This window comes from Alnus glutinosa, chromosome 6 (genome assembly GCF_958979055.1).
Source record: "Alnus glutinosa chromosome 6, dhAlnGlut1.1, whole genome shotgun sequence".
In the NCBI taxonomy this organism is placed as follows: Eukaryota; Viridiplantae; Streptophyta; class Magnoliopsida; order Fagales; family Betulaceae; genus Alnus; species Alnus glutinosa.
In genome coordinates, this window is record NC_084891.1 from 3358067 (window position 1) to 3386000 (window position 27934).

General features: G+C 38.9%; 1 protein-coding gene across 1 annotated transcript; it reads right to left on the bottom strand.

Moving 5' to 3' along the window:
- Nucleotides 1-23525: 23525 nt before the first annotated feature.
- On the bottom strand, nucleotides 23526-25142 carry LOC133870620 (putative UPF0481 protein At3g02645). The gene has a single exon (XM_062307783.1). It carries the CDS (start codon nucleotides 25140-25142, stop codon nucleotides 23526-23528), a length of 1617 nt encoding a protein of 538 aa, XP_062163767.1.
- Between the last annotated feature and the right edge of the window lie 2792 nt (nucleotides 25143-27934).

Here is a 27934-nt window from a genome sequence, read left to right on the forward strand (position 1 = left end):
GTGGCCTACGAGGCATGTATTTCATCGGAGGTGATGGTTTTTACATGATACATGGAATTGATGAATGGAATAATTGATACGAAGGAAGATGTGAGAATTCTTCGAGAGGCAGGGATCATCTTGAACCACCTTAAAAGCGATAAAGAAGTGGCAGCGCTCTGGAATGGCATGACGAAGTCTGTGAGGGTAACGAAAGTTCCAATTCTCGACAAGGCCATTAAAGGTGCAAATACTTATTATTTGGAGAGTTGGAAGGCCAGGATGAATGTGGTCATGAAAAAGTATATATGTGGTTCATGGCCATACCTTACGCGCGTTTTTAGCTGCTAACATGCTGATCTTGTTGTCTACTCTGGAGACTGCTTGTTCTATGTACAATTGCTCCAAATGGGTGGCAGCCGTGTTGGGGAAATTATCATCCCCTAGGCAAATGGGCCTATATCCGAACTTGGGCCCAGTTGATCTTGCTGGCCCAAATTGACCCGCTCAGTCATTAGGATTTAACATAATCCTATAATACCTTGAAAGCTATATCTGGAACACATGGAGTAAGATACATGATTAAGATATCCTATGAAGAGTAAGTGTCCCACTCTCCCACTTAACCTCTATCTCAACCCACTAAGGGTCCCACTCAGCCATGACATGAAGGTGGAACAATACGGTTGATAATCTATGCCTATAAATAGGCTACTACCCCAAGTACAAAAGACACTCTGATGATATACAGAAAATATACTAAAAACTCTCAACTTTCAATACTCTCCAAAATGGCCCATTGACTTAGGCATCAGAGAGGGGACGTTGGGAGACCCCCCTCTGACGCATTGTTTGTTCTTCCTTGCAGATTACGAAGAACACGGCGAATCAAAGATCCACATGTCACCAGACATAAAACTGTTCTAACAATTTGGCCCCGTCTGTGGGAAGCGGCAAATCGTTTCTTGCCAAAAAATAAATTTAGAATCGTGACTTGCGGATCACGCCTTATGTCAACAAAAGCAGATTTACACAGATCTATGCTATGCCTACATGGGATAATTTTGACAAATCACATCTCACTCCAGATCAACTACTTTGACGCGCGTTCAGTTCGGCCATGAACTGAAACATATGATGGTTGCAGTACTGTCAAACCAGTTGGTGGGGGTCCTACCTCTAGTGCTGTCACTCATAGTCCAGAGATCACCTTCGCCAAATTCACAGATAAGTTCGCTACTTGTTTCGCTATTCACAACACTCGATCATGCTTCATAAATGTGGCATACGTAAGTGATTTTGTTATTTCTTTCTTTTAAAGACAAAAACAAAAAGAAGAATCATGGTGTCAAGAACTTTTTTTCAATCCCAATTTTTAAAAAAGAAACAAAGGAAAATGGAGGAGAAGACCACGTCATGCCATGGTCTTAAAAGCTTCTTTTCAGTTTTTATTTTCTAAAAAGAAATGATGTGATAAGTGATATGGAATACACATGTCACGTATCAAAAGATAGTTGACCATGTCCTCTTCAAAGATGGACAAAAATTTACGTGAGATTTTTATAATTAAAACCTCATTGAAACAATATAATTGTAAGGCAATGGAGTAGTTCACGATGCTTACCAACAGTTACCTGAGCCTCTTGTGAAATCTCAGATTGGGCTCGGGAAATCGGTGCCAGAACACAAACACTTCTTCCAGGCACTAAACAACAAACTATCTGTACAGAGTGTGAAGCATGGACCATGCAAGATGGGCCCCGTTCGTTCCAGTGCAAAATCCACATATGATGATTTCACACGATTGGCTGTCGTCTGGCGAGAAGAGCTATGATGTGGCCCTTATTAGGCCACATCACTAAACTTGCATTATGGAAGCATCTGATCAAGCTGGAAGAAACGTGCCCAAGCGGAATACTGCTATCTTCCAGCCAACACAAGCGCAGCAGTGCCGAGGAGAACTGACATGTGGTCCTTATTCGGCCACATCGCTCAACCTGTAGAAACCAAGGTCAATGGCTAGGGCCACCGAATGCTCCAAAACAAGAGCAAAAAGTGTTACTAGGAAGCCCCGAACTATGCCATTATGCGGTCTTCATCCTCGAGCTTTGCAAGCCGTGGGAAAAGGCCGAGAGATCCACATGTGAGTCGGGGAGATCGGTGAATCACCGATCAAAAGGCGTCAATGGTGTTTTCGGACGGGTTTTGACATGGGTCAGCGAGATCGTGATCATCCCAACAAGGACACGCTCGTCTTAACTAGAATTCCTTCCTGCTCAATTTTTCGAAGCTCAGAGAACACATGCTGCTGTCGGTGTTCCTGCCCAGACAATCTGCGTGATTCCTAGCACTATCCGCAAGGAAGTAAGGATCAGGGCTGAGCAATGGAGTCCATGGCCAAGCTCAAAGTGCAGCAACGCAACCGCCCAGTGCTGTCAATGTTGAGACAACACCTCCTCGGCCGGCCTCTTGGTCCGTCATTTCTAAAACGCCAAGAACGTGGAGCGGCTATAGCATCTCGATTTTCACCGAGGATCATTGTCCGACAATCATGTCCTTCAGACATGGCAATGTGGTTGAAGCAACAACCAAAAAATGGCTCGGCTTTCTCAACTTTTGATAAGCCAAATTCTAAAGGGAGTTAGCCTCAGTGACTTACACACATGTACGCCAACGGGATCGGCACGTCATTATTTATTTTCAAGATCGATTTTTCCGGTGAACAGGGATCCGGTTACATGCAGGTGGTGGCAGTATTCTCAAGGCCCCAAGTGCCTCGGTCCGTGGAGTTCCCATGTATGCATGGCGAGGTTTCACGTCCAAGCCTTCTTATCCAATTCATGTGGATTTTTGGCTTCTAGTACCAGCCACCAATCGATGATTATACCTAGTCAAGGAACACTGTATTTTGACATCTATTCGACCTCTCCACTGATCAATGATTCATTGCAAGGGATACATAGAGGAATGAGCTCTCGGGCAAACGCTAGACTTACGTTACTAAAGTCTCCCTGAATCTGGATTCGACTAACGACAGTGTCCAGATCATGGAAATTCTCGAGACCAAGTCATCGATCAAAGGGCGGATTTTTTGAAGACTTAGCATCAATCTAACTGCACGCCTCACATCTTCCACGGAGAATTAGATAGAGTCAAGTGCAAGATAAGTTTATCATGTTCATTTGTTAGCTCGAGTCGCTCAACATTTAGAATATACTCATCCTGGTATTAGCTTTAAGAGAAAGCACGAGTAGAAAACAAACCCTCTATGTGTTTGATTCTCTTTTCTTGTTGGCTGAAGTGCCAACGGCTAGAAAAAGAAAAGAAAAGAAAAAGGTGTTACTGGAAAGGCCAAACCCAACGAGTAATCTCAACAACCTGCAAGATGGAAACGTCCGGTCCAGCTGAAATAAATGTGCCCAAGAGGGAGTACCGCCATGCTGCCAATACCGAAACGACGCCTCCTCGGCCAGCCCCAGGTTGGTCATTGCTGAAACTCCCAGAAGCGCAGGGCTCGGTCCTAGATCTTAGGCCCGAGCCAAAATTCAGAAGTGGCTCACTGTTCCCCCGACCTTCAGCACCACCGAAAGCAGCACTGCCAAACCATCCCAGCATTGCTCAACCATCGGGATGATGCCAATCACCACTTACGGTCTCCACCCACAAGCTTTACAGGCCATAGGACATGACCATGAGACCCACAAGAACGGGGCCCCAAATGACACCGAGTTCAAGCCCACAGGATTCTCGAAGCTGATGCAGATCAAACCAGATCCGACTGTTTCAGCATAGTCACCGCTTTTGATTCGTCTTCCGCGGGCGCCACTTGATGCGGGTTCCACCTCCTGAGCACCTTAACTCTTGCAAGACACTCAAAGTGCCGAGGGTTACTCGAGCCAGGAGTCTTGGGGATCTGACTTTCCAGCCAAACAAAATCAAAGCCGACTCTTATCTAATCTCAGTTTCAAGCACAGACCTAAGCTCCAGGGGACTAAAGGCTGGTGCTGTGAACCTGGATCCTAAAGCCGAACGATTTTGAGACATGCAGAGAACACTCTCTGAAAAAAAAAAAAAAAAAAAAAAAAAAAAAAAAAAAAAAAAAAAAAACCGAAGCAAGGGTAGAGAAGAGAAATTTTCTGAAGCTCCAATTTTCCAAGCTGAGTACTTATTAAATGCCGACCAATTCAGAATATCGGCCGAGCTTCCCACCACGAGGGACTCCTTCCTGTTGGATTTTCGGGGTCTTTCAACCACCATGACAAATTCCGAGCCAAAGATCCCGAGGAGAAACTCTGAGCGGAGAAGAGATTCCAAGCCGAGGGTCCAATTTTCCCAAAGAGACCTATCCTTCCAAGATCTACTTCTGGAGCAGGCTCCGACACACCTCACTGAATATAAGATAAGTTGCTAATCCAAAATGTAGAACACACTTTGTCCTTAACAAACCCATATAAAATGCCTACCTAGGCATTAGTCTCAAATGGAGGCATGGGTACAAAAGTACACACTATGCGTGTCTGCTTTCCTTTTCTTTTTAAGGGTAGGGTCAACAACTAATAAATAAAAACAAGCAAAACATTTTTATTCTATCTCCATATCTTTGGCAAAATATATTGACAGGCTGGCTTGAACATTAAACGAGGGATTTGCTATCCAAAAGCAATATTCCCATCAATTGATAAATGTCGAATATGAAGAGTTTGGTTTACTCATAAATTTCCTTATAATATTCTCTATTTGGCCCGAGACTTATTCTTTGAACAGGTCAGAGTTAAGGATGAAAAATCCGAAGCTGTGAAAATCGAAGCCAAGGATAAATTCGACCAAGGCTCCAATTTTCCCGAGGGTGAAATCCGAGCCGAGGATCCAATCCGAGTCAAGGATCATTCCGAGCCAAGGATAAATCCCGACCCAAGGGTAATATCCGAGCCAAGGATAAAATCCGAAGCGGGGATAAAATTCGAGCCAAGGATAAATTCGACTGAAACTCCAATTTTTCCTAGGGTGAAATCCGAGCCGAGGATCCAATCCGAGTCAAGGATAAATCCCGACCCAAGGGTAAAATCCGAGCCAAGGATAAAATCTGAGGTGGGGATAAAATCCAAGCCAAGGATAAATTCAACCGAGGCTCCAATTTTCCCGAGGGTGAAATACAAGCCGAGAATCCAATCCGAGCCGAGGATCCAATCCGAGTCAAGGATCATTCCGAGCCAAGGATAAATCCCGACCCAAGGGTAAAATCTGAGCCAAGGATAAATTCGACCGAGGCTCCAATCCGACCGAGGGTCCAATTTTCTCGAGGATAAAAATCCGAATCGAAGATAAATTCAGAGCTGTGGAAACATTCTGAGCCAAGGGAGCAATCCGATCGAGGCCCAATGCACAACTTCATCAGAATACTAAGATAAGTTCACTCTTTGCATTTTCATTTATGCTAGCCTACTCATAAATTTTTAGACAGTCAAATATATCTCATGCATTGATCGGTGAAGTTTAAAATGAACTTTTCACCGCAATATATAAAAATGATTACACATCAAGTCTAAAAATTGGGGGGTGCCAACAAAATTTTCCTCCGGTAGTACAAAACAAATATCCTAAACTTTCATACTTAGCTAAAAATCAGCTAAGGATAAAAGTTGGGGGTACCAACCCTGTGAAATAGAAAACTGAAACAAAAGACTATATCAAGTTGCATGATTGAATCTTAGTGAAATTTTGCATACTTTACAATAATAAATTGTTAATTGCTAGATTCTACTGCATATATGCATACCTATGTGCCTTTTAGACACAGGCGAGGGTAATATTTCATACCAATCTAGCGAGATCGGAAAATTCTAAAAAAAAAATACCCATGCTTTGTCAAGCTTCTCCTACGCAAGTCTTCCTTGGCTACAAAAGTCAAGAGCTCGTCAAGAGGGTCCGCCGAGAGAATTTTGATGGCAACCAACTAAAGAATATTCTTTAGAAGACAGGTGAATTCCAGAAGACCCTGTGCTGCATACTAAAATGCAAAACGCCATCCCAACAAATTTATATGACTCGAATCACGTTGAGGGGATTCGAGCCGAGACTTGAATCGCGTTGAGGGGATTTAGGTCGGAGAAATTTATATGACTCGAATCACGTTGAAGGGATTCGAGCCGAGACTTGAATCACGTTGAGGGGATTCAGGTCAAAGAAATTTATATGACTCGAATCACGTTGAGGGGATTCAAGCCGAGACTTGAATCACGTTGAGGGGATTCAGGTCGGAGAAATTTATATGACTCGAATCACGTTGAGGGGATTCAAAGACTACAGCCTCATCCTGCCTCGAGATTACTCAGCACGATTTGAGCACAAAAAGGCCTCGGCACAAGCTGAGCTACCATAAGCCTCGAGCCACAATAAGCCCCGATCCTCTGTAAGCCTCAGACCACTAAAGCCTCGACACCAGTCCGAGCATCCAAAGCCTCAGCCAAGGCCCAAACATCATCAAACGCCAACAACCACAGTTGCTTGGAAATTAGCCTATCGACTCAGGTATGCAAACGGATCATTATTCGGTACATATATACATCTGTTCTAACAGATTTCAGGGATCCTGCTTCGGCAAAAGTCATGGCAGAAAACCATACGGGGAGACAACCCCTACAACAAACCAAACGGGGAGACAACCCCTACAAAAAATCATACGATAATAAATTTTGCTCCAGAAATAAACCAAGCCATACATGAGGAAGTGGAGAAGCTACTGCAATCCGGTTTCATTCGAGAGGTTGACTATCCCGAATGGTTAGCCAATATTGTGTTGGTAAAGAAGTCGAGTGGAGACAACACCTACAAAAGAAACACATAGCAGTACCCTACATGATCTACATGACAGAAATCTGAGGTCCGATCCCAAGATCCGAGGCTGAGGCAAAAAGTCTTCGAGATGAAAAATTTTTCGAGACTAAAGAAGTCTTCTAGATGAAAAATTTTCCGAGACCAAAGAAGTCTCCGAGACGAAAAGTTTTCCAAGTCTGAAAATGCCTCTGAGACAAAAAAGTTTCCGAGACGAAAAGTTTTCCAAGTCTGAAAATGTCTCTGAGACAAGAAATTTTCCGAGACTAAAGAAGTCTCCGAGACAAAAAAAAATTTCTGAGACTAAAAAAGTTTCCTAGACGAAAAGTTTTCCAAGTTTGAAAAAGTCTCCGAGACAAAAAAATTTCTGAGACAAAATTTTCCGAGAGTAAAGAAGTCTCTGAGACGAAAAATTTTCCAAGTTTGAAAAAGTCTCCTAGACAAAAAAATTTCTGAGACTAAAAAAGTTTCCGAGACGAAAAGTTTTCCAAGTCTGAAAATGTCTCTGAGACAAGAAATTTTCCGAGATTGAAATAAGTCTTCGAGACAAAATATTTCCCGAGACTAAAAAAGTCTCCGAGATGAAAAATTTTCCAAGTCTTAAAAAGTCTCCGAGACAAAAAATTTTCCAAGTCTGGAAAAAGTCTCAGAGACAAAATTTCTTCCAAAACTAAAAGAGTTTTTGAGACGAAAAATTTTTCGAGCCTAAGAAATTTTCCAAACCTGAAACAAAATTCTGAGGCAAAAACAGGAAATTTCCCAAGATGGTAATAAATTCCAAGACAAAAATATCCCGAGGCCGAGATAGCCCGAGTACCCTGAATAGAAGATTGTCAAATAAAAAAGATTGTCGTATTGACGCAGCTAGGAAATCTTTCGATTTGTCAATGGCCAGTGAAAGGCTCCAATTGCAAACAGCTTCGAGCATTCAAAATTACTATCACATGTAAAATGAAATCTTCTATACTTGGTTTCCATTGAGATTTCAATTACTAAAGTCACAAGCACAAGGGGGTAAAAGCTATGCCACTTGCTAGGCACTCTGACAACCATGCTTTCCACAAGTGACTAACGATCAACATTGAATTCTCACTGTCAACGAATACAAATAGCCCCCATATGCAAGTACAAAAGAATATTCCCAATGCTAGACTAGTTGGACAAATCAACCAATGGGAATCGGGGGGTATCTGTTGTGGAAATTATCATCCCCTAGGCAAATGGGCCTATATTCGAACTTGGGCCCAGTTGATCTTGCTGGCCCAACTTGACCCGCTCAGTCATTAGGATTTAACAGAATCCTATAATACCTTGAAGGCTATATCTGGAACACATGGAATAAGATACATGATTAAGATATCCTATGAAGAGTAAGTGTCCCACTCTCCCACTCAACCTCTATCTCAACCCACTAAGGGTCCCACTCAGCCATGACATGAAGGTGGAACAATGCGGTTGATAATCTATGCCTATAAATAGGCTGCTACCCCAGATACAAAAGACACTCTGATGATATACATAAAATATACTAAAAACTCTCGACTCTCAATACTCTCCAAAATGGCCCACTGACTTAGGCATCGGAGAGGGGACGTCGGGAGACCCCCCTCTGACACATTGTTTGTTCTTCCTTGCAGATTACGAAGAACATGGCGAATCAAAGATCCACACGTCACCAGACATAAAACTGTTCTAACAAGCCGCTTTATGAATGTGTTTTGTTTCTGTTGTTGTTTAGTGTTTGTATTTGATTGACGACATACTGAGTGGCATATATGTTATCAATTCTTATTCATTCTTTAATAAAGAATTCTTTGTCTTGTTGTATTCTTTGGTATGGAAGCCTTAACTTCATGATTTTGCTTTTCTTTATTTCTTACTGCAGGCCATGTCTTTTGGTGTTTGACTTTTAAGGGATAACTTCACAAAAGGGTATCGAGCTATACGCTGTTTTGAGAAAATGATACTAAACTATCAAATGTCTTAAACTAGTATATCTAAATTTTCAAACATCTCACTTAAGGATACTCCATTAGGATTTTCTATTAATCCTGCCAAAATTTTTAAAATATCCCTGTATTTATTTTTAATAAAAAAAATTATAAAAATTTTCATAGATTTAGGCATTGGTATTTTTGTAAATTCTGTTAAATTTTGACCAACATCTAAATCCTAACATTTCTTTTTTCTTTTTTTCATAAAAAATGGTATTTTGGAAATTTTTGCAGGATTTAATAGCAAATTCTAACGGACTACCCTTAAGTGAAACGTTTTAAAACTTGGATACACTAATTTGAAATGTTTGATAGTTCAATACCATTTTATCAAAACGACGTATAGTTTGATACCCTTTTGTGAAGTTATTCCAACTTCTAATATATGTGTGTGTGTGTGTGTGTGTGTGTGAGAGAGAGAGAGAGAGAGAGAGAGAGAGAGAGAGAGAGAGATATCCACTCGGGCCGCCCAGTTTGAGATTACGGGCATGGGAGTCCACGGTTTGGGCCAAGTCAATCAAGCCTAAGCCATTGACCCTTATTGAGCCAAGGAAGTAAGCCTGCCAGCCTGACAATTGCATAAGAAGCGTAAGGAATGGGGCACAGAGAATAGCCACCCCTATTCTTGTCCTAACCGTTAGTGAACACATAGAATCCAATGCATCATCAAGTCACAATGATAACCTTACAATAAGCCGTACTTATGCATGGGTCACACCAAGCCAAGTCCATAGTTTGGCGTCACACCTGGTCAAGGTTGTATCCCATTAGGAGATGACCCTTAGCCAAGGTCGTATATCGTTAGGGGGTGCTCCGCATAAGAGGAAGATATGTCATCATTTCAAGTATAAAACAAACTAAAAAATTCATTTTAGCTGCTAAAGTTGTTATTAATCAGATTATCAAATAAATCAATTGTTAAGCAAATTACCATATATAGTTGATATCACCACATCCAAATTAAGCATAAAATAAAATAGACACAAGGATTTAGTGATGAAGTGAAAACTTCTTGAAAAAATCTTCAAAAGTAAACTAATCTGGGAGTCAAGCAATCTCAAAGGTATCTACTATAGAAAATATGTGTTATAACTAGTCAACATACAAAACATATGTAAACCTTGACTCAACTTGCAACCCTGACAAACTTCCTATTTACCTCTTACCGCAATGGCTCTCTATAACTTTTTGCCGCCTTTTATAGATTTAGCACAGAGTAAAGAGGCTTTCATTTTGAGATTAAGACTAGATTATAATATTTTATAGATAAAGCAATAATTTTGGAAGAAATTAAGAGAACACGTGGTTATTATGGAAATGAATTGTGGTTAATGAAATTTAATTTATAGGTCCTGATTTTTTTAAGGGTTAAATACATATTTGGCCCCTGTGCTTTACGACCTTTATTTTTTGCCCCCTCAGTTTCACTTTTTATCAAATTTGATACCTGTGGTATATGAAAAGATGGAAATGGTACCTCCGTCTGATTTCCATTCCAAAACTAACGTCCATTCACGTCATTGGACAGGTGTCGGCGTACATGCGCGACACCTTTCTCCGTGCACACCTCAGCCAGAGATAAACATCCACGTCAGCCTCTCTCCACTGCCACATCACTTAAGAGGGAATTTTCAAAAAAAATTGGGACTTTTCAAAAAAACACGGAGTAAAGATATTTCTTTTTGATGCAGAAAGTACCATTTTTTCTTAACTTCCGATAATTTGTAGCCCTAAATCCTCAAATTCGTCTTTCTCCCCCAAATCTCTTTCGTTCCTTCTTGCCTCGTTCAATCTCCCCCAAAGCTAGTTCCAGCATTTAGGCCGGATTTGTTGTTGGAGGCAGCAATTTGACTTTCCCGGAACCCACTCGGCCAACCTTCCCGGAACCCACTCGCGACAGAGTACTAGCAAAAGACAGAAGGTATTTCTGAGACCCGAATGTGATATTTCTTGATGCTTTGTGTGAACTTTGTTTGTGATATGCGGAAACCCAAGAAGCTTTATATACATCTTTTGTGTTGGGATTGGTTGTTAGGTAACTTTATATATATATGAGTTTGGTTTTATGGGCAAAGCATAAAGTGCCGAGCTTTATGAAGGGTCCACAATGCACTGTGTTTTGTGTGTTTTTGTCGATTGTAGCTTTTGGCATTTTCTGTCATGTTGTTGTCTGGATGTTGTTGAAAACGATGTGTAAAGAATTGGGTTCTGGGCTTCAAATTTTTAGGTCTTCCAACTTCCAAAAAGTTGAATGTAGTAACCCTCAGACTCTAAAAGGTCCCCACTCATTGATGGTAGTTCTGACAATGTTGGTATAGTAGGTTTAAAAGGTCTTGAATTCGTATGTGTTTTGTGGTCCCCAGTGCAATGTATTAGATTAGAATAAGAGGTAATAAAAGGTATTGAATTCGTATGTCATATGGTCCCCAATACACTGTGTTAGATTAGCATCACAATTTTGCCATTACATTACACTTAAGATTAAAATAAAGAAAGTATATATATCACATGTTATTATTGGTTGACAAAGGCTATTTAGGACAAATCTCATCCCAATCTGGCTTTTTTTCTTTTGGAACAGAGGAGACACAGTTGTTGTTGTGAGTGAAAATGATTTCAAGTTTATGTTTTATTACTCTTGGTTAATAGGTCCAGTTTGTTAGATTTAAGTGCCCAAGAATGCAAATTCTATTAATTTAGTGGATGCTCATCCACACATTCTATTAAAAGTGTGCTAATTACTTGTTAACTTAGTGCCGCTTCAATTGTCCATAACATAATTTTTGTACTTTGTGCAGAAATGGATATAATGTTTGATTTAATCATTTACCATCATGGGTTTCTGTCCGGACATAGGATGGAGTATATAGGAGGGGACATTATGGAAATTCAACAACTAGATGCAGACAAGTTTGCCAGTTGGGACATTACAAATGTACTAGAAGGGTACTTGGGGTACCGATACAATGACATACCGGCAATGTACTACAAGTACAACAATCAAAGCAACGAAGATATACACGGTCTAAATTCAAACAAAGATTATGAAAATATGGTACCTGGGATCATAAATGGTCACAGGAAGAGGTTGCATGTGTTTGTGGACCATGAAGAGGTTGAATCGGTTCCGATTGAAGTGGTGTCCCCAATGTTGCTTCTCTCTCAGACTCCTTCAGAGGTGGAGATTCAATATTCCGAGGATGATGTGCCAAAACACAGTTCACAACCAACGGAGCAGTCTACTGTACAGCCAGCTGAGCAGCTTACTGTGTAACCAGCACAACAGCCTACTGTACAGCCAGCAGAGCCGCCTGCTGTGCAGCCAGCACAACAGCCTACTGTACAGCCAGCGGAGCAGCCTGCTGTGCAGCCAGCACAGCAGCCTGATGTGCAGCCACCACAGCAGCCTTATGTGCAGCCACCACAGCAGCCTGCCCTGAAGTCTGTTTGGAAGTCTACCTGGAAACCGCAGAGGCAGTCAGTCCGGCAGCCAGCAAAGCAGCCTACCCTGAAGTCTGTCCGCAAGTCTACTCGGGAACCTCGGAGGCAGTCAGTCCGGCAGCCAGCAAAGCAGCCTACCCTGAAGTCTGTCCGAAAGTCTACCCGGGAATCAGTTCGGCAGCCAGCACAGCAGCCAGCACAACAGCAGACTCAAGATGAGGATGATGATGAGGACCTTGAGTTGAGTGACTTTGAAGTCATTGATGAAGAAGAAGAAGACATCTTCACTGAAAGTGAAGAAAATGTTTTACGGCAGGCAAAGGAAGAAACTAGCAAATGGTATCAGTCATGGGATAAACCATCTACATCAAAGGAGGGATGTGATGCAGCAGTTGACCCAGATGACATGTCCCCAAATAGTGAGACATTTGACAGTATGAGCAGCGAAGAGGATGCTGAAGGTGAACATCATCCGAGAAGAGTGAAGAGGTATCCCGAGTGGATGCCGAAGCGGGACCTTAAAGAAAAAGTGCAATTATCAGTTGGGTTGAAGTTCAGCAACCCTACTGAGTTCAAGAAAGCCTTACAAGTGTTTGCGGTGCAAAATTCATTTGACTACAAATACCAGCACAATGAGAAGACGCGGGTCTCCGCAGTTTGCAAGAAAAATTGTCCATGGAGAATACACGCAAGCTGGTCCAACTGCAAATCATTCTTCCAGATCAAAACCTTTCACGCAAATCATAATTGTGGCAGCCATTATCACAACAAGCGGGCATCAATACCTTGGGCTGCTAATAGATACTTAAACAGTTTTCGGGACAGTAGAGACTTGAAACCGAAAGCTCTGAGGGAGATGATCAGGAGGGATTACCATGTTGGGATAAAGCCGTTGAGCTGCCACCGTGCAAAAAGAAAGGAACTAGAGATCTTGGATGGTATAGATGGTGAGGAATACAAGCACACCAGGGAGTACGCCAATGCATTACTGCATTGGAATCAGGGTTCCTCAGCGTACATTCAGCGGGATGGAGTGTTCTTCCAACGGATGTATGTCTCGTTGGCTGCTTGCAAGCAAGGCTTCTTGGCTGGCTGTAGGCCAATGATCTGTGTATATGCTTGTTTCTTGAAGGGGAAGTGGGGAGATCAGTTGCATGCAGCAGTTGCAAGGGATGCAAATGATGACATATTTCCGATAGCATATGCTGTATGCGAGTCTGAAACCAGGGAAACATAGACCTGGTTCTTGCGGGCACTGTTGGAAGATATTGGATATTGGGTACCCTCGTGAGGGTATGTGTCATTCATGTCCGACCGTCAAAAGGTAATATTTATGTAATTGTCTTGTGCTCCTACAAAATGTTGTAAAAAATATTTTAACATGTCTATACTGAATATTATCAAACAGGGGTTGATTCAGGCTTTAGAGGAACTGATGCCTGGCTTGGAGCACAGATACTGTGTCAAGCACTTGCATGCCAATCTAAAGAGGAAAGGCTTTAAGGGAAAGAAGTACAAGGATGCTCTTTGGGATGCAGGCAGGGCACCCAACGAGATACAATTCAAGTTTTACCTTGAGGTAATCAAAGGAATGCACTAGGGTGCATACAACTACCTTGAGAAAGTTGACCCTAAGATGTGGTCACGCCATGCTTTCAGACCGAGCAGCTGCAGTGACATATTGTTGAACAACATTGCGGAGAGCTTCAATGCATGGATGATGGAAGCGAGGGACCAACCGATTCTATCTTGTTTGGAGACAATACGGAGGCAACTGATGAATCGGTTTGATAAGAAAAGGGCTGGAGCTGCAAATGCAACTAATATAATATGCCCTAAGATCATGAAAAAATTGGTGCGAAATAAGAAGGAGGCTGATGATTACATATGTCACTAGAGTAATAACCTTCAGTTTAAGGATGACCACAGCCATGAGCCCAGGAGGGTCGTTGACCTTGAAGCAAAAACTTGTGGATGTGGCCGGTGGCAACTAAACGGTATTCCCTGCCCTCATGCAATTTGTGCAATATACAGAAACAGGCGATACCTTGAAGAGTACATCAGCAAATGGTACTTAATGGACACATATAAATTGTCATATGCCCCTAGTATTCATCCAATGCCTGGACCCAGTGACTGGCCTATTGAACGCGATGTAGACCCTATAGAACCACCGATTCCAAAGCCACAACGCCGTAGGCCAAAAAAGCTCAGAAGAAGAGGCATTGATGAGACAGAGGCAAATGAAAGTGTTAAGGTCACTCGAAAGGGCTACGATGTATGTTGTCGCCATAATGCTGGAAGCTGCAGCCAACCTGAAAATCTGAACAGGAAGAAGTATCCCAAGAGGGTTACGAAACCAAAGCCGAAGCCAACCACTGTGAGTTCTAATATAATCTTTTTTTAACTATACGAAATAAGCATAACTTGATTTATAATTGAATGTTATGTGTTTTCTATGTCCCAGGGACGAACCTCGGAAACGGTATCTACCCCTGGAAACAGTGACCCTAGAAACACTTTTGGTCAACCATCTATAAGTCAACCATCAGGCAACCCTCAAACTACAGGTCAACCATCAGGCAACCCTCAGACTACATCTCAGCCCATCAAGAATAGAGAAAGGCAGGTCTCTGACCTATACCGGAGGTTGAGACAGGTGAGCTTCTCATAAAGTTTGTGTGGATTTTCCTTTAGGGACAAAATATTAATTTGATACTTATTACTTACAGCTTCGGGAACAAAATTGAAACCCAGTGCATCAGCTGCAAGGAGGATCGCAGCAGGATTACAAAACTGATTGTAATCTTTGACATTTGGTCCATTAGTGGTGTATGTAAATTTTGAGATCTAGCCTTTGTGAAAGATGTGGATATGTAGAGTAGTGCACAAGTTGGTCATTTTTTTGAACAGATTTAATTGTAACAGATTATTATTAGTTTTGGTTATTCAAAGTAGTGAATGTAAATTTTGTGAATCTACACATTGAATGTGAATGAATGTGAAGTTATGAACCAGTTGGGCAGGTTATTATTGGTTTTGGTCATTCAAAGTGGTGTATGTACATTTTGAGATCTAGACATTGAATGTGAATGAATGTGAAGTTGTGAAACATGTGGGCATGTTATTAAAGTTTTTTGGTCAAGTTCATTTTTATTGTTTTTGTTTACAGCTTCAATTGTTTCATTAGGTTGGTTTCTGAACAGGTTATTTTGTGCCTAGGTACCATTTATGATAAATTTGAAAACCCCATGTACCATTTATGATAAATATGAAAACTCCAGGTACCATTTATGATACATTTGAAAACCTCAGGTACCATTTATGGTATATTTGAAAACCCCAGGTACTATTTATGGTACATTTGAAAACCCCATGTAAAAACCCGAGGTACCATTTCGTGTCAAGTGTTTGTTTCAAAATGCTACTTTGTTACAAAATTTGTTACAAAACATGTTGCAAAACATGCAACATGTTTTATAAACAAATTATTTTGTGTCAGTAGGTATCATTTTTGCTTAAGTAAAAAAGCTTAGGTACCTATTTTGTTACATTTTAAAAACTTAGGTACTATAACTGTTATATTTATGAAACTGAGGTACCATAAATGTTACATTTAAAAAACTCAGGTACTATATGTGACAATATGAATTTTTGTTTCAAAATGCTACTTTGTTGCAACATGTTGCAAAACACAATTAAGTGGCCACACATATTGCATTGTGTTCCCAATTGTTGCATATGACTGATTGTGTCTTGTTCATTTTTTGCTTACAAATGGATTAATTGTTACGTTTCAAAATGTTAGTTTGATACAGGACAATTCAAACTTAGACTTTTCAAAACTTACATAATTCACATACATATGTCAAACTATCAAGTCACTTTAAAAATGCAACACAAGTCACTAACAACATTGTAAACCATGACAACAACAAAGCACACATAAAAAATTTCTCTCTTGCCCTATATATGTCATTTTCCTTTTGTACACACTTGATGATTTTCATGTGTTTATCATCCGACTTCCCTAACTGCTTAGCCCTTTCTATGCAACTTTCCATTTCATTCTCCAAGTCTTTCATCCTTGCCACCAATGTTCCATTTTCATCAATCAGGTCATTAACCTTCTTCATAATCTGTTTTAAGACCTCCATACCCCTTGCACAAGTTGGTTTGTCCAGCCATTTGAAAAATTTGCATGCAGATTTTGTCTGCATGTTTAAGTATAGGAAGTCAGTAAGAACTTACTCAAATTATCTTGTGGAAGTTCTTCAGTCATAACAACAACAAAGCATACATGAAATTGTGAGGATGAGCTTACTCTTGAGTTGTAGGTGGCGCAACCCCAAAATCTTCTCCCAGGGTTTTCCTTAGTCCAGGAGGTCTTTAATGGTGCTGGTAAATCGCAATAACATATGAACGACATCCCAGCATGCCCCATTGAAGAAGATCCAGTTGATAACTATGTATGTTTGACTCAAATGTCAAAACAACAAAACAAAAAATAAATAAATAAATAAATCCCAACTCAAAAACAAACCAATGGGTGAAGAACACACCATGTCTGAAGAACTGGAAACTTCTTTCCCCCCCGAATCTCGTAGGCGACTTGATGATGCCATTCGTCCAATTGTTCAGCAGTTGCTTGGGAGAAAAGGTCGTGCAGGACCTGTGGGACACCACAGAAATATGCGTCGGCCTTACCTGCTTCAGTTCCTAAGTTTGATTTGGGGAGATTCGTCGGGCCGGAGTTGATTAGGGTTAGGGGTCAGGGTTTTCAGACATTTGGGGAAAAGGGGGAGGAGGAAGACGACTTGTTCAATTTTTAAATTTCCCTCTTTTTTAAATAATTGAATGTGATTATGTGGATTTTCATAAGCACGTAGTATGGCTGAGGTGTGCACGGAGACAGGTGTCGCGCATGTACGCCGACACCTGTCCAATGACGTGGGTGGACGTTAGTTTTGGACGGGGAATCAGACGGAGGTACCATTTCCGTCTTTTCATATACCACAGGTACCAAATTTGATAAAAAGTGAAACTGAGGGGGCAAAAAATAAATGTCATAAAGCACAGGGGTGTACAGGGTATTTAACCCTTTTTTTAATAAATTTATTTTAGATTTTAATTTTATCATCAGGAGATGGAAAAGTGATAGGGGATTTTAGTGGGACCAATGGAATTTTTTGGAGAGTTACTTAGATCCTAAGTGATTGAGAGACAAAATTAGAGATAATGAGAAATTAGAAATAGTTAAAGAGTAATGCCACACACACTTCCACCTGGATCAGTATTCCCTTTTAAAAATTGTATATACTCAAATTACAGAATTTAGGCCATTTCTATGCATCAAAACGATTAAAAAACATCACCTATTAAAATGGTGACACGTTACAATTGAGATTTGAGAATAATTTTATCAGATTCTTGCTCTCTATGGTGTAAAAAAACTTTGAGCAAAAAATAGTCGTTTGGTTTTATGAACAAGAAGCATCTCTACAAAAGTGAAGAAAAAGTCTTTAGGAGGAAAATTATTTATGGCTACTTTGATAATATGCCATTATAAACGATCTAAATTCTATAATTTGATAATATACAAATTTTTTTTAAATTGTAAGGGATGCTAATCTGTCCCACTTTCCTACATCCGTTTATGCACTCCCTTATGTGGATTTTAAAACAATCATTGGATTAAAATTCAATAGCAATCCATCATAAATTCAATAGTTGTTTTAAAAGCTACCTAAATGAGTGTGAAAATGAATGCGAGAAAGTGGGAGTGTGTGTACTGTGTAGCATTACTCAAGTAATAAATATTTTAGAGATAAAAGAAAAAACAAGAAATAAGCAGGGGCATACTCAAATTAAGAAACATATAAGGGTTAAAAAAGAAAAGAAAATGTATGCAACATGGGGACCGAGTTTGGTCCCCTTTTATAAAAGACTCCCCCCTACCACCCTGTGAGTGTTGCATACTTGCATCTTGAAAGAGCTGGGTTGTCGTGTGGCTTTGGGTGTATAGGGGGAGGTGCGACCCGTTCTTGGTGCTGCGCTCGCTGTTGGTGCATCAACACAACTTGATCTGCGGCGATTTAGGCTAAACTTGGCGGTGGAGCACTCTGTTGGGAATAATCATGCTCCAAGTCAAATTGAGGTAGTAATCCCAACCGGGTCCAATAAGGACTCCTTAAAGAATCTGGTCAAATGTCCAACTCCCAGTTGAATAGGGATAAGACTCTCAGAACAAATCAAACTCCAGACACTTCTAGTTTAAGAAGGAATAATAAACCTAATTCAGATTTGATACCACATATTTGCCTATAAATTGACTCATACCCCATGTATAAACTACAGACTAAATATTTGTTTAAAGCATACTTTTCTTTCATAAACTAATTTAGGCATCGGATTGAGACCCCCGAATGGGTCTCTTAATTTTAATTGTTTTGTAGTATTCTTAGAAAGCGTGAAAAACATCGAAGAACATGCAATTCACACCATACCGAAAACTGTACCAACATACCCAAAGGTGAATGTTTTCTCTTGAAGTGGGTGTTTATGTTTTTGTTTCATTTTAGGCTTGAGTTTTTGCATATTTGGGGGTTGTGCTTTTGGGTAAATTGATTCTCAGTTACTCTAAATAAATTATTGTTTTGAGTTGGGGATTCAATTTGTTTGGTTACTGTTGGCCGAGAATGAGTTGAGGCGGAAAATTGATTTCCCCTATTTCAGTAAAAGCTGGCCTATTAGGAATGATAAGTTGATTCAATTGTGTATTTTCTGAGTCATGGCAGAATTTGAGTCTCCGACCTTTCCCCTCACTTCCTTCCGCCTTACTTCGACCTTTCCCCTCACTTCAACCTCCAACCTAAGACCGTTCCCTTTCCAACACCGACAGCGTCAACGCATCTGTGTTTGTATGTTTCTGTGTAATATTACCTTACATATGATCCTTATTTATCATGTTTGGTCTATTTGATCTCCGAGAAAATGATGGAAAGTGAAAAATTGAAGTTTATGCTGATTACTTGACCCATTTTCTTGATATCGCTATATGATTTTGGTGGTAAATTAACTGTATCTGTAATTGTAAGTGGTTAAATCAGTACCCGGTCTGGATAACTGAGTACCAATCGGGGTAGTTGGTTAACCGGCTACTCGGTTCTGGAGCCGGTTGGTAATTTCTAATAACCAGCTACTCCGGAGCCGGTTACCAGTTATCCCGGAATCGATTATCGGTTTTAGCCAATAACCAGAACTGGCTCTGGGTTTTCACCCCTAGTCCTATGTGGTGATAATGTGAGTATCTTTGGGCCTTTTGGTTTTGATTTGTATGTAGTTTAGGAGCTGAATTATGGTGGGTAAGGATTAAAATGTGATGGCCGGGATGATTTTGTTAGCTTAAGTAAAATGTCTCTAGCATAAAGGTAATATTGGTCTATGGCATTTTAGCAATTAATTTTGGTCAAGTGATATATTTGGATTTTTAAAAGAAAACCAAATATGATAGATAATTAAATAAGTAGTTATTAAACGAAATCAGTCGAAAGAAAGCAAAGATAAAATTAGGTTATTATGAGTAAGTTCAAACTTAATAAATGAGCCAATAAATAAATTAGTCGAATAAATAAAGATAAACGATTTGGATATAGATATTTGACCTCAACTAGTGTTACAATATAATTTATTGGGAGTATGAATTAAGCGCAAATGACTTCATATGATTTAAGGTGAAGATTTCTTAGGATTATAATTGCCACCCAAAATAGCTCTAAGGTATTAGAAGATAATGTCTATAGAGATGTGCTATACATCTTTTTCTCATCTTCCCACTTTTCAAATTCTAAGTCAATAGGGATGGGTGTGAGATACACATGATCCCCACATATCTAATGATGATTTTGTACAATGGGAGGATGGAAGAAGGACCATGAGGTCATGTTAATAGTATTGATATTATAGAAACGCTTAATTAGACTTTGAATCCATTTGGAGAGGCGATTAATATTGAATGAATTAAATTAAGCATACTAAAAGTGGTTAAGTGCTTCAATTTATTTTAGTGGATTTGGTTTAACTTGGTGTTTTAAGTATACAAGGACCAATATTTTGGTAGCTTAAACAAATGAAGCATTAAGTTGAGAATTCTAGATAGAATTTCTTAGGCATAAAGATTTATAATCAAGATAATTCTAGATAGAATTTTATAAATAGGTACGTTACTGATCAAAATGGTTTGCATATAAATAAAATATTTTAAGGCTAAGGAGAATGAAATAAAAAAGAATTGGAAATTGGGGTTTCCTCGAAGAAAGAGAAAATTGTTAGGCCCCAATTAAGAGTAAATGGTTTTAACATGTGGCCTGGGAAACTCTAACAATATAAACTGAGTATTGCGAACGGCCACATGTCTTAGTGAATGGGAAGTCGAGGCTCTAAGTTATAAATAGGAAGTGCAATTTCAATAATAAATGATGTGGTTGAATGAGAGTTTGGAATAGCTACTCAATGTATGATGACAATGTGAAAGTTAAGTCGAGATGCGCCACCAGCAAAACAAGGGATAATGGTGCCTAGCTAGTTTTTAGAAAAGTGAAAAATGTTACGTGGGAGCTATTGGGTGGTTATATGTGAAATAGGGTTTAGGGTTTGGAAGGTTTAACCACGACTAACATTATGACAAATTGCAGGTACGTGACACAAGATTGGAAGCTTAATGAGTGTCCCAAGAATCTAAGGATTAAAACTAGTCCCTCCAATATGGAGTACAAGATAACTGGATTGAGCAAGAAACCATGAAAAGAGCAGATATTTACACTAAAGCAGAGGAATGAAGTAGGCCCTAATGAATAACCGTGGTATAAAATAAACGAACGTGAATGTGTACCGAAGGTTTGAGGGTAAAACATAAATTTATTAACCCTACATTGTTTTACAAAAGCATGAGATATATGATTTTTGTTGAGTCCTGTTATTTGAATATGGAGTCCTTGATATGATAACGTTTTTGTTGACAAAATATAGCCAATAAATAAAAACCAACAGTTTGAAAGGCTAACGATAATCAACGAGAAGCTTTTTTGATGTTTTAGCTCAACAATCATATGAAACCTCTCCAGAAAACTCAAGAAACTATCTATATGCCTCCTATAAAAGTCGTACAATATGATCCTTATACAGAGAGGAGGAAAAGTGTGGTTTTTTAGTTCAACTCAGTGCAGTTTTTCACTCTTATCCCTGAGTTGAGTCAGATAGGGTGTCCTGACAGCTTGCTGACAAGTGTCACTTTCGATTTTTAGCTCATTAGACTTCAATTGATAGCCCGTTTTGACCCAATAAACGTCAGAATTGAAAAATTCTTGTGAATTACAAAGTTGGGGCATTTTTATTCATGTTTCTAATGCCACCAAGTTTACCTTCATCGGGTGTTGAAATCAAACATTATTATCATTTTACTCTGATTGAGTCATTCTTGGATAGCATTCACAATCTTGAATTTGTATGCTAAATAGGTCTCACCAGGACGTCTGCTGACAAGGCTCCTTGGAGTATCACTATGAAGGATTCCAAACTAATTTTTACATCAAAACACTTAATTAGGTGTTTAAAAAGTTACAACCCTTATTTTGATAACCGAAATGAACCAATATATAAAACCTAATACAAAGTGGTTTCGGTGCTTGCTAGGTGCCCCTCCTGCACCAGCCAGTTGGTATTGTTCCAGAATTTTGTGCTTTATTTGCAAATAACAATATCAAAGCAATCAAATTGATCATTCCTAAAAGTGAAGTAGTCCTCTCATAGGAAGAGTTTTCATCCCTGTCCAATCAATAATTCTTTCTCCCTCTACTATGATAATGATGACTACATAGACTACATCGATTGATTAATTGCATGAAAATAATTGTAGACGATATGATGAATGATCACCACGAATCAATAAGAAAGATCCAACCGACTTATAATTATATTGGTTCAAAGAACTCAATTTTGACTGAAACTTCCCAACGTATACTTTATTCTCCGCGTGGAAATAATTGCAAACCCAGCTTCCAATGGAAAGTTATCAAAATAGTTTTGGCACCTTCCATCCGTCAACTCTGTTTAAGACTTTGCCCACAATATCTTGAAAAGCCTTTTTTTTTTTTATTTGCCAAACAGAGCAGACCAAGGTGCTTTGGATCGTTGTATATATGTGTAGTTCTGAAAGGCAAGATGGCTTGAATTCTGTTTTTGATTGACAGCTGGGTGGTATATATATATTTTTACCAAAAAACATGGATGATTTTGATGTGTACTTATATATCAAGACAATAATTGATAGAGGATGCTGCTGTGGAAGTAGCCTTAGCAAAAATAATGACATCATCTGCAAAAAAAAAAAAAAAAAAAAAGAAGAAGAAGAAGAAGAAGAAGAAGAGAGTTATTAGGTGGCAGTTTCTAGCAATTTTGATACCTGAAAAGGAAGGAAGGGTTAGTCCATCTCTCTGCAGTACCCATGATAAAAAGAAAAAGAGAAAGAGGGTCTTATCGCTGCAGTCCTCTAGCTGGGGAAAAATGGCCGAAAGGGCTTCTATTTTATCAGCATACAGAAAGATGAAGAGGAGGTGATACAGATACGAACCCCAGTTCATAACACACTAGAAGAGGTTTGGCCCAAATGGTATTTTCTTTCATAATCTTGTGTAAAAGCAGCGATAAATTAATTTTAGAAAAATTGCATTATTGGTCTTTGTTGTTGGCCTAAATTATGTACAAATCACTTTCCGTGAAGTAAAAAATAATTTTAAAATCCTTGTGGCAGGTGAAAATTACAAATTACTCTCTGAAATCATTTTTCATTTACAAACCTAACAGATACCGTTAGGTTACCAATTCGGTCCCAATAAAAATGTGACACGTGTTAATCGCTTTCCTAATTTTTATTCTTTTTAATGTTCACTGTCCATATTTATAATTGATTTGCATTAAAATGATCCGTCAACGATCGATACAAATAAGTGAAAAACATTACCCAGTAAGACTAAACACATGGAACACGTACGTACTACTTTTAGAGTTTCACACTGCGGCCACCAACGTACGATGATAATTAAGTCAAACTATTGACGTAGAGCCTTGCAAAAGCAACATCTAAATAAAGAACTTTTGTTCTTTTACTTTCTCTTTAGAGTATAGTTATAATCAAGTCAATTAACGATCCAGACCATTGACCTGGCCCTGTAAAAAAGAAAGAGAAAAAAAAATGAAATTGAAACGTAACAGAGATGAAAACAATCACAGAGGCTTGAAAATTTTGGGGCAATTGTACATCGAGCAAGCAGCCTCCAGAGTAGACAGCAATATCAGAACGTTGGCTGCTAAAAATGTAAGAAATGGCCATGAACCAAAGGCATACTTCTTCATGGTCACGTTCATCCTGACCTTCCAACTCTCCGAATAATAAGTATTTGCACCTTCAATGGCCTTGTCCAGAATGGGAACTTTCGTTACCCTCACAGACTTGGTCATGCCATTCCAAAGCGTTGCCACTTCTTCATCGCTTTTGAGGCGGTTCAAGATGATCCCCTCCTCTCGAAGAATCCTCACATCCTCCTCACCATCAATTATTCCATTCATCAATTCCGTGTAACGTGTAAAAACCATCACCTCCGGCGCAATGCATGCCTCATAGGCCACCAGGTTCCTTAGCACAACTTCCGAGTTATCATCCAAATGAATAATAGGAAGGTAAAATTTACCGCAACACTTGTCGAAATTTATGGATTCCAATCCACCCTTTGCTGGGCGAAATTTGACACCAACTTTATGAAGCTGTGTCGCGCTTGGGATTGCAATCTCTTCGACCAAAGGACTCAATTCTTCTTTAGTACTCTTCTGAGATGCACTTTCCACCTCTTCAGCTACGTCCCCTGCTGATGATATGAGATTGTTTATATCACCCTTGTGTCCAAGATGCAAAACATACGAGAGGATTGTAAATGGTAGTGTAACCAGAAGCTTGGTTGCTTTTGACTTGCAAATTTTACTGAGAAGGCGGAGCGCGGCCAAGTTAATATAAATTAGTGCCGCCAAGAATGATTTCAAGGCCTTTCTAAACCAGCCAATCTCTTCGTCCGCTTTTGGCTCCTCCTGCTCACAATCAGGTACAAGTTGCAGCTTTGGTGCAACCATGTGGTAGAGAAGTTCTAGCAAATGGGCTCTCTCGAAACATTCCCCTCTAAAATGTTGGTAATTAATGTACTTGATGGGTGATAGATCTTTGCAGAAACCCATCAGCATTGTGGCTAATGCTTGGTCATGATTTTCATGCAGCAGATAAAAACTGTGGACTTTTCTGAGCAAAAAGAGAGGGATTTGGTTTTCCAGCATGATAATATCCCTGAGGATTGCGTGGTGTGCCGTTTTCCTCCTTGTATAGTCGATCAAATGTGCCATCTTAGAAGAGACTCGCATAAGCGAACCATCCGTTTTGGCAGAGTAGGTTTGGAGATACTCCAACAAGAAGGAAGTATCGATGGCAAATATCCATGCGAGTGTTTCCCGGTCGAACTCCAAGAAGCGGTGGTAGCACGCACGGAGAGTGCTATCACTTTCCGCAATATGATTGACCAAGTGACAAAATTTGATTGGTTGGATGTTCTTCTGCACTCTCTTAGCTGAATTGAGCTTGTAGTGCTCCATCTCGAAGAGTTCAAGCCGCTGGTGATGGTACGGGCCAAGGGCTATTAGCTGTGGAATGTATGCTTCTGGTTTGAAAGAGATTAGGGTTTTGGGTACGCTGAAGATGCTAACGAGAACACCTTCTTCATCGCTTTCTTCTAGGCCTTCTTCTATGGCTCGACTTATCTGTATGACCCATTCTTGTTCATAACTAAGTTTTGGTGGTTCCATGGCTTTTAAATCAAAAGACATATAGTCTCGCGGTTTAGGGAGAGGGAGAAAGAGAAATGTGTTTGGAAGGGAGAGACAGAGAGAGCAGTGTGTAATAGACAAGTGCTTCAAGCCTTCTCTAGTACTGATCATGACTAGTACATATGTTGAGGCACTCTTTTATTGTACCAAGAATTCGTAGATAAGAGGAGGGAACTTCGCACTAAATACGAGGAAATTACTTGCTGCCCTCTCGAGCATTAAGGATCGATGAACAATAAAAGTCAAGACATGTGGGAGACTCATTTACCATAAATATTTTTCCTAGTCATAATAGTGCTTTTTGTCTGTTTTTGGATGGAAAAACGTTTCCATAAATTAGATTCCAATCTTGCTCTTGAACATTAATAGAGAAGGAGAAGACCGATGCACAGTAACAATTTATACAATTTGAACACACCTTAAAGTTTTCTAAGTTTCAAGAGAATGAAAATGTGAGTCGTCATGTATCACGTGAGCTGACTAACGTGTATTATCACGTCAACAAAATAAAATTAAGATAATTATGTGTGGTATATAACACTACTTCTCGTATTAATAGATTTGTAATTTTTTAAAAAAAAAAATAAAAGCGTTTAGTAAAATTACAATTTAAACTTTAAAAATCATACATTTTTAAAAACACACAATTTACCTGATAAATGAAAACGCGTAATCTTTGAAAATGCGTAATCTTTAGAAAACGCGTAATCTAAAGATTACGTGTTCAATTACAATTTTAAAAAAATACTCTCAAAATAATTGATATACATTGGTTGTTGTCTTGGCATGTACCGGCCACCTTTGATGGTTCACAGATGCACCTCAGCCACACGAAGTTAATTAGAATGATGATTAATTTGAAAATTTGAAGAGTAGGTCAAGCTCTTATTAAAACCCTGTTTTGACTAAAATTCCTCACCGTTTACTTCAAAGTTAGGTTCACAGACAATCACACCAGACGCGCTCACAGAAAATGGAGCAAATACCATATATGTCTGTTCGTTCTAACGTCGTACTCGATCTACGGGATAATCCTTATAAATTGACGTATTAGTTCACATTATACTTAATATATCTTTTATTAAATAATTAAATTTATTTTAAATTTTTCAACCATATTATACCACAAGAGTATTTTTAGTAATCTCATCAAATTTTACTAGTCAAAATAGTTAAAAATTAATTTTCTATATTTCAGCCACTTTTTTAAAGTACTCACATGCATCATCATTTTAACTATTCACTATCACTATTTTATTTAAATAATATTTTTTAAAAGAAAAGTGTGTGATGGATGAGAGAGAAATAAAAAATTAAAAAAAAAAAAAAAAAAAAAAAAAAAAAAAAAGAAGAAGAAGAAGAAGAGAGAAATTTTTGATAGAGTTTTATTGGTTTGGTGAGTGAATCATGCTCTGTATTGTTGTTGAATACTCTTCACTCACCAAAACTTTTTTGTTATAGTAGTGAGGCTGCCAAAGTAGTGTATTTTTTTTTGTATATTTTCACCAAATTAACTCATCAAAATAGGTAAAAGAAACTACTTTGGTGAAACTTCTAAGCTAGGATGCTGTAACACTTCTATGCAAGTAAATTTATAATTTAATATATATATATATATATATATATATATATATATATATATATATATATATATATATATATATATATATATATATATATATCTGTGTGTGTGCAGTAGCCGCACATTTTCCTAGATCTTAAATTTTTGATTTGTTGTTTTTGTGTGTCCCATCCATCTATGAGTTTCTTAATTGGTAAATTAAGAAAATTTACCAAATTGTGAGAAATATTAGTTAGAGCATTAGCAGCAGACACCCAATCATTTTTTCTAATTTAGAAAAAATTTAGGAAATCAAACTACTTTTTCTTTCTCTATAAAAATACACTCCACAATAGCTTTTCTTTATCTTTCCCTATACTATTAAAATAATATTTTTTACCTTTTACTTTTTTTTTTAAAAAAAAAAATTCCAAAAGCGTCTTTTATTTTATATAGAAATGGACTACTGCATGGAAGCCAGAGTGTTAAGACCAAGTTTAGTACTATGAGACGAAGAGGACGCAACAAGCATTTTTAGATGAACATTTGTGTGCTACCAGTACCGGCGTTCCCAGCAAAGATTTCTCAGTAATCGAGCATCTCAGCGCCGTTCCGTCCCAGGTCAATGATGAACTCGGCAAGGATTTTGTCACCGAACCCAAGATGTGTTTCTAGTTCCGTGTAGATCTTGGAGACAAGGGAGAGGAACTCAAGCTTCTTCAAACCATCGTCTTTGGGAGAGGGAGCCATTGTTGGAAGATAGAGAAGCAATAGAGTGAGAGAGATTTGTGATTCATGCGTGATGGATAGAGCCAAAGAGGAGAGAGGGTAGAGAAGGAGAGAGAGATTTGTTTTTATTAAAATAAGGGATTGAGAAGTTATAGTGCTACCCAATACAATAGGACAACTGCTGTGGCTTTTTTTTTGTAATTTTTTTCAAATTTTTCATATTTTAAGGAAGAAAACCATTTATAGGACATCTGCTATTAGTGCTCTTAGAAAATTCACCCGTTAAGAGATTTTCTTCACTCTCCACCTCTTCAGCTTCTCTCTATCTATCTTCTCCTTCAAGCACTCTCTGAAGGCGGTAGCTATCATTTGATTTTTCTTAAATTTAGGGAAAAAAAAAAAAAAAACTATTTTTTGTTTCTCTACCTAAATACACTCTACAATAGTTTTGTTTATCTTTTTCAATACCATTAAAAAATAT

Bases quoted from the DNA above. Each gene is read 5' to 3' on its own strand.
- LOC133870620 (XM_062307783.1), bottom strand. From the start codon at position 25,142: ATGGAACCACCAAAACTTAGTTATGAACAAGAATGGGTCATACAGATA.